Genomic DNA, 12,847 nt, shown 5'->3' on the forward strand with positions numbered 1-12,847 from the left:
AATATAGTTTTAGTAAATAGTTAAGGCCTCAACACTGATATCTTTGGTACTTCATTATTTTCAGTTTGAAACCTGAAAATATTCTCAGTTATCCAACTATCCGGTTTCCTGTTAAATAGCTAATGCTGTATCTGGACTAATAGACTACTCCTAATGCCATGAGGTATACGCACCTGAAGGCACAGCCACCAGTGGTAAAACGTGGTGGAAATTAGGAATGTATAGAAATGTCAGAATTTGGAGGAGCGCAATGACCTTAGAGAGTTATAGGGCACAAGGAAGTTACAGAGATGGCAAGGGCTAAGGACGTGGAGATGTGAAATAATGATGAGAACTTTAAAAATTATAAATCACCAGATTAAGACCCGATATTCATAACAAGCGCAATGGTGACAGATTAACAGAACTTGGTACTTGAATTACTTTGCAGTAATCTTGCATACAGAGTAGATGATTCCCCCCCCCCCCCCCCCCCCCCCCCCCCCCCCCATCTCACAACAGCACTTAACAATATGAAATGGATGAAAACTACAAAGCAAGTCAGATGAGTGATGTCTGTTTTTAGATAACATGCTAAACGCAGTTCCCATCTGCCTGATCTGGTCATTTGAATAAATGTTAAAGGTTCTGCTCCATTGTTTGAAGGAAGTCACTATTACTTGATCAGTACCAGTAAAGATTGACATAGCTTTTTTGGGAATATTGCTGGCACAGAATGGCTTTCGTGTTGCTCACATAACAATTACTGGACTTCAAATGGTATTTCTCTGTATGCAGTGCTTCGCAGTGTTTAGACATGAAAAGTACTGTATAAAAATCTAGTGATATATTTCAATATAAATATTTTGTAGCAATTATTTTTTTTTTGTTACAACATTTTTGCTTAAATTACTCTTGTAAGTCACTGTACTGTCTCACAATAGTAATAACTGCATCAAACTCTTTTATCGTACACCTCGATAATTAACTGAAAAAAAAAGCTGAGGAATAACTAATACTTAAGAGCACTTCAGTGCCAATGTAAGTGAGATTGTGGAGAGAATTTGTCTCTTCAGTAATTTTTAAAATAATTTATCATGCGCACACAGTGCACGTTTTTAAACTGTTAGAGACTTTGTATATGCGTTAATGGAAATGCATGTTAATTTGCAATGTGTGTGCGTCCCTAGAGCTGCTGAGTTATGGTTCACGAGTCAAGATGAAGTCAAGTGCGTGTTTTTCCACAATACAATTTATTTTTCACCTTTTAGATGTACCACTAGGGTACATGCATATAACTGTTAAAATCATCTGCAGAATAAAGCAATTCCTGCAGCTATGTGGAATTGATCTGAATAGATTTACATGTGGCTATATTTAAATTGGAAGCAATATTATTGTAAGTATTCAGTGGTTGAACCTTCTAAAATACTTAAGAATAATTGATCCATCTTCCTTATAAAGTAAATCTTCTACTGCCAAATGCTTATTGGTATCATTCTGCTCAAATCCAATCCTTTACTGTCTTAAATCTTATTCATGTGAAGCCTCAGCTACAAAGTAAGCCTGAGATATTGGTCGAGCAAGTAAACCTAACAGTAAAGAGAAACTTTAGGAGAGTGTAGAGGAACAAATTAATTTTAAAATTTATTAATTTTACATCTACTTATGGGAATGAGTTGGTTCCAAATAGTATGCAAAGACTTTACGTATATTTTACATTAGAAATTATTTGAGTCATGGTATGCATTTGAAAATCTGATTCTTCTTCACTGGCAATGGTTAGCAGAACATCTAAACCAGGACAGTCACATAAGATTGCCCACTTCGTTAAGAGAATTCCAGGCAAACTGTCTTCAACTTTTGTAAATGTACATTTGGTGATAAAACTGTGCAGCTCAAGATAGCTCAAAGGATTTCTGGAAATTATTTGCTGAGAATTTCTAAGTTATAACTAAAAGCTAAAATACGTTGACAACCCACATAATCATTATACCAAGCAATCTACTGGGGATTTTGAAGTTGAGCCTGAGAACTTAAAGCAATCTGAAGTTAAGTAAAATTAGCATTCTTTTTACTAGTAATTTCAGTACAATGTATAGCTTATAGCTCTGAGGTTAATGCCATCATCACTAAAGACTTTTCATATTTCTTGAAATGACATCATAATTTACATACTCTGCAATTTGTACCTTGGTTTGTTTCACAATATTTAAAACTTATGTCTGCCTTGTACCATTTTCATTACCTAAAATGTGATATAAACAGAATAAAAACCATTTGATGCAATGTATATATACCCTGCTTGTTACATTAACTGTAACATATTCTTTTACTTAGAGTCATAAAGATACACAGCACAGAAAAAGACCCTTCGGTCCAACCCGTCCATGCCAACCAGATATCCTAACCTAATCTAGTCCCATTTGCCAGCATTTGGCCAATATTCCTCTAAACCCTATCTACTCATATACCTATTCAGATGCCTTTCAAATGCTGTAATTGTACCAGCCTCCACCACTTCCTCTGGCAGCTCATTCCATACACTTTCCACCGTCTGTATGAAAAAGTTGCCCCTTAGGTCCCTTTCATGTCTTGCCCCCTCACCCTAAACCTATGCCCTCTAGTTCTGGACTCCCCGCCTCAGGGAAAAGACCTTGTCTATTTATCCTATCTATGCCCCTCATGGTTTCATAAACCTCTATATGGTCACCCCTCAGCCTCCAAGAAAACAGCTCCAGTCTGATCCCTTATAGCTCAAATCCTCCAACCTTGGCAACATCCTTGTAAATCTTTCCTGAACCCTTTCAAGTTTCACAACAACCTTACGATAGGGAAGAGACCAGAATTGCACACAGTATTTCAGAAGTGGCCTAACCAATGTCCTGTACAGCCACATCATGACCGTTCAAATCTTATACTCATCTAACCATAGATGGGTTCAGGCTAGTATGTGCTTTGGGATGTCCACTGGTCATGAAAGACGCTATATAAATGCAAGGGGCTAGATTAGAGTGGTGCTGGAAAAGCACAGCAGGTCAGACAGCATCTGAGGAGCAGGAAAATCGACATTACAGGCAAAAGCCCTTCATCAGGAATGAAAGTTATACAAATGCAAGTCTTTTCATTTTCAAGAATTATTACATTTGAGATTTGGGGAATATAGAAACTAGGATCAGGAAGGCCTTTGAATCTGCTGCACCTTCATTATGATCATGACTGATCTTTTATTTGTCATTATGCTTTATAGAGATCTTTGACTTAAATCCTATGTGGCTAATTTTTTTGTCTGGACAATGGCTTGATCAAGTTGATAATTGATCTGAAAATTTGGACAAGCTGCTAATTTGGTTTAGTGGTACAGGCACACTGGAAATAGTCTGAGTTTGACCAGTGCATGAGAGGAAACTTTTTCTACAACAAGAAGGTGCACAAACTCAGAGAAATCATAACCTCATGTTGAAACTGATCTTGAGTCAATTAATGAACAGAAGTTTTCAATATGAAATAAGCAGAGGGTACACAATTAGTATGAAAATAGATGGTTGGAGAAAATGCAAAACAAAAAGAGGGGAAGGAGATTCTAAAAGTTGAGAATTATTTGTAGCAGCTTTGAAAATGACCAACATGATTGAAGCATTAAGTTGCTGGAATCTATATTTGAACCAGAAAATTAATAATGATCTAGGGGGACAGAGAGGTCTCAAGTTTAATTGGAGGAGTATGTGTAAGACCAGTGGAGGACTCAAAGGATAAAACAATTACAGGATGAGAAACAAGCTAAATCAAAGTGCAGGATTCTGTTTGATAACAAAGCATATAAACATAATATTGCAAAAGCAAACTACATTAATTTTACATATTTGTCAATTATTTTAAAGTAATTTTCATCTGAATTTAGATTCCTGGATACATCAAAGCATATAAAAAAGTGAATTCATTGCTTTTGAACCTAAACCTCGTAGCTGTAATACGATGTAACATCCCATCAGTTCTGTCAGATTTTTTTTAAACAGATGGATTACAACTGTAGAGTTTGTTTTTTATTCCATTACTTGTTTCAAAAACCCCTGCATAGTTGGTGAAAATATAGAACAAATTACTGATTTCTTGCGATACCCACCAAGATATATTTCCCACTTTGTTAAATGTGAAGGACATTTGTAGAGTTCCAATTGAACTGATTTGGGTGCTAAACTTAAGATAGTGTGTGTTCTTTTTCACTTAGCATTCACATGGTACATTCAAATTTCTGTCAGATCTTTTACTTGTGGACTCTCAAATTGACCTCTAGTTTTTTTTAATAGAGCTTTACAAGGAATTCGGCTATTCAAGATAAAGTTTGACTACAGTTTTTACGTTTCAAAATTAACTTTGTTAGGAGAGCCTTAAAACACTTAAAAGTGCAACAGTTATTAAAGTTTCATTCATATCTTTGGTACAAGCTGACCCCAAAGTATATTCACTTGTTTTCCAATTTCTAAAAATTATCAATAGTTGCAATACAACAACTTGTTTCCTTTGTATGTATGACAATTGCCACTTATGTATCACAATTGCAGATTATTGCGCTAGAACTGAGTAAAAGATTAATTCACCTGGGTACTTCATTCCATGTATGGCTAAAATATGCTATTAAACTATTTAATTGTATAATATCACAATATGTATTAAATATTTAACTATTTTGATACATTTCGGCAAAGGTTTAAAGTTACAGCTACTGACCTAGGTCAGATTTGTTTTCCAATAACTACTCAGGCAGTGGAGCACTTCTTCAAAGGCTAGTTTTCCTGTTTAGATATTGCAGCTGGAGTGTTAAACTATAATATTATTCAAACTAAATAGGTGGAAAGTGACTTGATTTCCAGCTTACAGATGACCATGCAATCCACTTGACAGTAGTACATACAATTGCAAGTCACTATTTCTGTTTATTTGAGTAAATTTGTTTCCCCTTCACATTAACATTAAATGTTTCTTTTTGGTCAGTTTTACAGAAAACCTCTACTTCGGTTTTAAAGTAATAACCTAGCACTTTTTGTTTTCTTAATGAGCAGGATCTGGGACTCCCAAGCCATCTACCCCCACACCAACCAACACCCCTTCATCAACTCCACACCCTTCTGATGTGCAAACCCCAGCATCTACAGCCACTCCCTCAGCTACCCCATCAACACAAGAATCAGGCCTCAATCCGCAGACCCTTTTAACCCCTTTTGCCCAACAGCAGATGGCTCTCAGTCAAGCTCTGCCAGTAATGACCATTCCTCTTTCCACTATGGTAACTTCCATTACAACAGGGAGTTCATCCTCCCAGGTGATGACAAACCCAGCGGGTCTCAACTTCATCAATGTAGTGGGCTCAGTTTGGTAAGAATATTTATAAATCTTTTAACCCTATTTAAAACATTTTAATTGTTGTATTAATCATAAAAGCCAAAGTGTACTTTTACTTTATTTCAATGTTATTGACTTTTGCTGTTGCTAACTGTGATAACAACATGTTCTGACACTACATTCAGCATCTTTCATACACCGCAGAAGCAAACTCATCAGATTGCAGGGTGAAATAATGTCTGCCTTGATGCCATAATGGCAGATACAGCAAAATTATACCTTTCTCTTTGCTGCTCTTCCTTTATACTGTGATTTCTTTATACTGTGGTTCTGCATGATGAGTTTTATAGTTTTCCACAAGCTTGTTTATTCCAGTTGTTTTGGTTGTTGAAGGTTTTATGGCTTCAGAAACATAAGGAAAGGTTTAACTTTTCAGATGTAAGTAAGAGCTCATAGAGTTGGAAGTAACATTAACGTGGAGTGAAGATAGGTCAATGGACAGAAAGCACAGTAGAATTACTCGGACATTTTCAAGATAGTTAGCTGTCATTAGTAAAGTGCTGCAAGGATCAGTGCTGAGGCCTGAGCTATTTGCAATTTATGTTCATGATTTGGATGAAGAGATGGAGATTATTGTGTTCCAAGCCAGCTGATTATATAAAGCTGTATGGTGATGAAAGCTATGAAGAGGACACAAAGTGCCAGCGAAAGATAACTGAGTGGGAAACAAAGTTGGTAGATGGAGTATAATATGGACAACTGACAGCAATTTGATAAAAATAGAAAAGAAAAATATTTTAAAAAGACTTGAAACTTAAATGTTGATGTAGATAGATATTTGGGTGTCTTCACATAAGGAACGCAGTTATGTATGTACCGTAAGCAATTAGAAAAGCAAATGGCACATTTATCTTTCTTTCAAGGGGTCAAAAGTACAAGAGTAAAGAAGTCTTGCTACTGTTACACATGCTTTGGTGATACCACACATGGAGTATTGTGCGTAGTTTTAGTCTCCCTACCTAAGAGAGGATATCCTTGACTTGAAGGTAATACAGCAAAGATCCTACTAGATTAGCTCCTGGGATGTTAGGATTATGCTTTGATATGAAACTGAGGAAAGCAAGCCTATGTGAGCTGGAGTGATGTAGAATAAAATGTAACCTAATTGTCAAACCCTTCGGAATTTTTCATGGTATTGTTCATGAGAGGCAGTTTACCCTGGTTAGGGAAACAGGCTTTGAAAAGCTCTCAAGCATGTCATAAAACATCTGTGGAAAACAAAATTGAGATATTATTTCAAGTCATTAAAAAATTCATCCAGTATTTTCAGATACTACCTAACCTGAGTGTTTTGCTACATTTTCTGTTCATTTCAGCGTCCATGGAATATTGTTTTTTGGATTTGTATTCAGTTTTTTTCTATTCTTTCAAATCACTCAATCACCTCATGTCATGCTTTCTTTGAAATTTTCTTTAGCCATACTTCTTGTCCATTCTCTTTATCGTGCCATCTGAAATTATCATTTGATCATCTTGGCCCTCTCGAGTTTTTCCTTTAAAACTAATAATTATTTCATGGGATAAGTTCAGGAATATTGGTTTTACACAACATTTAATAACTGGAACCTGTTTTGTACTATTACAAGCCATTTTTTTTGGATTTAATTTTTAATTGTTGACTGGTTTTTGACAGTTTAGTTTTCGTTCAGGTGTTTGATATAAGTAAAGAAAAATGTTACCTTCCTCCAGAGTAGCATGGTTTACTCCAATTAATCAGTAATCCTTTTCCCTCAGAAAATGATGAATTATTCGCTAGTTATCTCAAGCACTTGTAATCAAACATCCAAGTCTTTTCACATTACTGCACAATCAGTATTCAACATAACAGATAATTCAGAATAAACACTTTCTATTGATTGTGGAAGGAAATTAAACTGCTTACCTTGTACAGTCATCCTCATTACTAAGAAGCATTCCCCACGAAGTAAAATTTCTTTCATCTAGCCCCTTTATCCCTCCAGTTAGAGAAGAAATGTTCATGATATAATCTGTATATCTCCCTTCTCAAAAACAATTGCATTTCATATATTATTCCTTGTACTACAGAAATGGTGCAATGTTCTCTTTATATCTGTGGCATTCTTAAAAGGTGATGATTTTCATTGGCATTATATAAATAAGCAAGTATTGAGAAGATCTGCAGCTCAGGTTGAGGTTCTGGATGTGGGTTTGCTCACTGAGCTGGAAGGTTCATTTTCAGAAGTTTCGTCACCATAATAGGTAACATCTTCAGTGAGCCTCCAGACGAAGCACTGCTGATGTTTCCTGCTTTCTATTTATATACTAATAGGAAGCAGGAAATACCAGCAGTGCTATGTCCGGGGGCTCACTGAAGATGTTACCTAGTATGGTGAAGAAACATCTGCAAATGACCTTCCAGCTCAGCAAGCAAACCTACATCCAGATATGTAAATAAATATTCATTCAAAGATAAAGTTCAAAGACATCCTTATAAAGTGTTGAATTTTTCTTACAACTTTTAATATTATAATTGGAATGAAGTATTAACAAAAAGAATAAATGTCTTTATATTGTCTATTCGTGCATTACAAGAACAAAGCTCAACCACCAGTTCTAAATCACTGAAAATCTATTTTTAAGAAAAAGTTGTATACCTGATCAAATACAGTATGTGCTGTTCAATGTATTTATTGCTATTTTAACCCTTTCTAATTCAAAACCTTTCCAAATGATCAACTTTTTGAGTAATAGTTAAACCCTCCCCATCCAATTAATTAATGCTGCTACTGAGTTTACATGTTAAAACTGGAATTGTAACCAGAAATAAATATTTTGAGTTTGTTTTGTCTTGATGTGAAAGGAGAGCCAAGGAAGAGTACTTCCAGTATTAAGTATAGTCCTCTGACTATGCATCATACACATTTAATGTTTTTAAGTAATTACCCTTTGAATCATGTTAGTAAATAGTTTTCCTGTCAGAAACTTAACATTCTAACTTCCATTCTCACCCAGCACTGTTACCATTGTGCAGAATCAGAATGCAGTTAATTTCCCTGAAATGAATGATTATGCTTTGAATAGACATGAATGTCCATCTAAAAACTCATGAACTGCATACCAATTATTGGCACAACAATACACATCCAAGCCAAGATATATTGGATCTCTCTAACCTCCAACATCACAATGATGGCAGAAGTCACTACAGTCCAAAGTCTTAATGGACAAAAAAAATTTGTTTGTAAAACAATAACTTATTTCCAATTACTGTTAATATATGTATAAGTATATACTTTTTTCTTAGTATTTAATTATTGATACCTGAACACATTTTTAAAGTGTCTTAACCATATCATATTAAATAATGTCATATATGGCAATGGTACATGGCCATTATAGAATTCTATTTGACAATACTATGAAAGGTCTGTTAAGGCTTGGAATCTGTTTTGAGAATTTTAAAATTACAGTGTCTATTAAAATTGCTACTCCAATAAATGAAAGTAAATCCAGATTTCAAAAGTTTAAAACATTAATGGGCATATTTTTGTTGCCTTTCTTGAATGCTTCTTGCTTGGTGTAGTATTCTGTGGTTCTAACTGCATGTTTCAAAATTTTTGCTTGTCTTTTTAATTATCCTAATTGTGATGACACTTAAGTCTATTTGGTCAGCTTTTACACTAGGTCTTTTACCTGATTTATTTACATTAACTTTGTGCCTGTTGGGATTTATTTCCTATAACCATATTAGATATGTAATTTCATGATTCTATAGCTTCATGCTAAGTCTGCATGTTTATTTTAACCCTTTTGTTTACAAGTGATCCTGATAAAAATATGTGACGTACTAGTTACAATAAATCAGAAACATATATAAAATATATTTGTTTTTTCCACTAAAATAAAACAGAAGTGTGTGGATAATATATTTATTTTTTCTCCACCCCACCCCATCCCTAGTGGAGCACAGACATTGATGAGTGGCTCAAATCCTATGCTGGGGAGTAATGCTGGTACCATAACTCCTTCAGGTTTAAATCTAAGCAGCATTCTACCACCAGCAGGACTGGTGCCAAGCTCACTGCCAGCTACCATGCAATCTGCAGCTCAAGCAGGTTAGTACTGAGCAAGACACCTGGTCAGTAAGGTTCTTGAAATATTTTAAACAATTACTCTTTATCTTGTATACTTTTTGCTTTCAGTGTATCTGCACTTAAGGAAATCCCTCTTAACATTGGTTAAAATTGTGTGAAATCCAGAATTTTCTTTTCAACTTGGATATGGAAAGAAAAACTGACTCACAATTGTTATAGCTCTGAAGAAAGTCATTCAAACCATTGTCTACCATAAAGACAGTTTCATTTTATTTTCTGTTATGCTGTTTGCGGACTGAAATGGAAAAATAACTGTTAAGAACCAAGGATTGTGGGATTGCTGCACTTTAAAAAACAAGACACTGAAACTCATTGTATGTGCTTTATTTTTCTGCATTCAAGCAGTGGGGGAAACTGTCAATGGCATGGCATCAGGGGATATGTGTAGGGTTAGATTTAACCAACAACACGCAGCTGATTGGGTTTGTGCAGTTGTGACCAATCGTGGCTCCCAAAGATAATCAGCCTGATGGCGACTTTCAAATTGGTTCCCAGGTGGCTAAACAATTTGTGTGGACAATACAGGGAGGAAGCCTTTGGACCTCTGAATTGATTGGGCAGATTGTGTGCTTTCATTCTGAAGTAGTTTTACCTGAAGCCAGAAGAAACACGATTATTTTTCACCCACCATTTGCTGTGAACTGTTGCCTTTAAAGAGTAACTTAAGGGACTTTACAGTTATGTTCTAATCATCTTGCGCCTCCTGCGAAGGAATCTGGAGAAAAAAGATTGAAGAACCGAATATCCTGGCAAGCTAAAGGATCATCCTAGCAAGCCTTATGAAATGGTGCTATTGAGCTGTGGCTCCCAGTTGTTTCTCTTCATTCCTAAAACCACGTTTTTTTTGTTTGCCTGTGTATGTATGTATATGAATTTTAGAAGGGGGTTCAAGTTCTAACTAGTAGAGCCATACATTGATACTTCATAGCTGTTTACTTATGATTAGAATTTACTTATTTGCAATAAATGGTTATTTTTAAGTACAGGAACCTGGTCACTGTTTTCTGTTAACTTGGTTCCATCACATAGGTATATTGGGATGTTGAATGCTTTGATTATATTGTCAACATTTTGCTAATCCCAAGAGCACTGGGCTTTCAGAATCAGCACACTTTCCCAAGTAGATCATAGTACTGCCGCTTGAAAGGTTCAGAAAAGATTTACAAGGATGTTGCCGGGGTTGGAGGATTTGAGCTATAGGGTGAGGTTGAACAGGCTGGGGCTGTTTTGCCTGGAGCGTCAGAGACTGAGGGGTAACCTTATAGAGGTTTACAAAATTATGAGGGGCATGGATAGGATAAATAGACAAAGTCTTTTCCCTCAGGTTGGGGAGTCCAGAACTAGAGGGCATAGAGTTAGGGTGAGAGGGGAAAGATGTAAAAGAGACCTAAGGGGCAACGTTTTCAAGCAGAGGGTGGAACGTGTATGGAATGAGCTGCCAGAGGATGTGGTGGAGGCTGGTACAATTGCAACATTTAAGAGGCATTTGGATGGGTATATGAATAGGAAGGGTTTGGAGGGATATGGGCCGGGTGCCGGCAGGTGGGACAAGATTTGGTTGGGATATCTGGTCGGCATGGACCGGTTGGACCGAAGGGTCTGTTTCCACTTTGTACATCTCAATGACTCTATTCCCCTGCTTGCTTCCTGTAGCTCTGCATATTATTCATTTTCAGAAATCAATCTAATTCCCATTTGAATGCTTCAATTGAATCTGTTTCCATCACACTCTCAAGAAGTGCTTTGTGAACCCTTCATGAGAAAAACTTCCTCTCTTGTTGCTTTAGCTTTTTATTTCACCAAGTACTTTAAATCTGTGTCCTCTCATTCTTCATCCTTTCATGAATGGCAACAGTTTCTCCTTATCTATTCTGTCCAAACAAATATCCTCTCAAGCTTCACATCGCCAAGAAAAATAATCCCAAGTTTTCAAATCTGTTTTTGTAGCCTTTTTATTATTTCACATGGCCTGCATGTGTTGCTGATCGCTGATTGCTTGAGAATTGATTGGCTCTCTTGGCCTTTTCACATGGCAGTTAAGGGTCAACTTTGATGTAGAGGGAGTGCAGTGAAGGTCTGCCAAATTATTTCCTCTGATGGCAAGCTGACATATGAGGAGAGATTCAGTTAGTTAGGATTGTATTCACTGGAATTTAGACGAATGATAATAGATGTCACAGAAACCTATAAAATTCTAACAGTGAGATAGGTTGATGCAGGAAAGATGTTACCTGTGGAGAGGGAGTCCAGAACCAGGGGTAATAATTTAAGGGGTCAACCTTATAGCACTGAGATGAGGAGGAATTTCTTCACCCATGGAGTGGCGAGTCTGTTGAATTCACTACCACAGAAAGTACTTGAGGCCGGAATGTTATGTATTCAAGAAGAAGGTAGATGTAGGTCTTGTGTGAAAAGAGATTAAGGGATGTGTTGGGGTCTGGGATTAGGGTAATGAGTTTGCATATCAGCCATGATCATGTTGAATGGTGGACCAGGCTGAAGAGTGTATTCCTGCTCTTATTTTCTATGTTTCCACGTAACCACGTTGCTGTGTACCTGGCATTCTCTTGTAATGTAAGTAGATTTCCTTCCCTAAAATACACTAGTGAACCAAATAGGACTTTACAACAATCAACAGTGCGTATATCCCTTCAGTCAGAAGATGTGGGCTTCGCAAGCTGGATCTGCATTTGTTATCCATCCCTAACTGTCCTTGAGAAGGTGTCGGTGAGCTGCCTTCCTGAATCACTACAGCCCATTTGTTTAGGGGCACCCTTAGACTATATTATAATTCCAGATTTTATTGAATTCGAACATCGTCATCTGCCATGGTGGGATTCACAGCCATGTTCCCAGAAAATTAGTCGGAGACCCTGGATTACTCATCCACTGACATTACCACTACGTCACCACGTGTCTTCATTCCAGGGCTCATTTTCATGCGTCTTTTCTGCGCTCTTGTCTAGCACCTTCACATCTATTCTGAAGTGTGGCACCCAGAATTGGTCTCAGTATTCTAGCTGAGACTGAACAAATGTCTTACAGGTTCAACGTAAACTCCTTATCCTGCATTCTATGCCCTAATTAATAAAGCCTAGGATACTGTATGCTTTATTAACTGCATCCTCAACCTTTCTTGCCATATTCAATGATCTATGCAAACATATGCCTTGTTCACTCCACTCAATTCATCTATAGATTTGTACTCTTTACTTCATGTTGTCTCTCCACATTCTGACAGCAAAAATTAATTACATTTCTCTGCATCGAACTTCATCTGCCATTTGTCTGTGCATTCTCCCAATTTGTCCATGTCCTTCTGAAGTTCTTCGCAATCTGAACACAATTTATAA

At 36.6% G+C, this 12,847-nt stretch overlaps 1 protein-coding gene across 15 annotated transcripts in view; it reads left to right on the plus strand.

The window, feature by feature from the left end:
* supt20 (SPT20 homolog, SAGA complex component) overlaps window positions 1-12,847 on the plus strand; it is a 62,050-nt gene that overhangs the window by 29,734 nt on the left and 19,469 nt on the right. For 14 of the 15 annotated variants that reach the window (XM_072577182.1, XM_072577185.1, XM_072577181.1 and 11 more), the window contains 2 exons: window positions 5,040-5,352; window positions 9,301-9,455. In XM_072577182.1, coding sequence (XP_072433283.1) covers window positions 5,040-5,352; window positions 9,301-9,455 — 468 coding nt within the window. Of the gene's footprint in view, window positions 1-5,039; window positions 5,353-9,300; window positions 9,456-9,989; window positions 10,397-12,847 lie in introns of those variants that run through there. The other variant, XM_072577196.1, reaches the window with a different exon arrangement.

Source organism: Chiloscyllium punctatum, chromosome 9, assembly GCF_047496795.1.
Source record: "Chiloscyllium punctatum isolate Juve2018m chromosome 9, sChiPun1.3, whole genome shotgun sequence".
Lineage (NCBI taxonomy): Eukaryota > Metazoa > Chordata > Chondrichthyes > Orectolobiformes > Hemiscylliidae > Chiloscyllium > Chiloscyllium punctatum.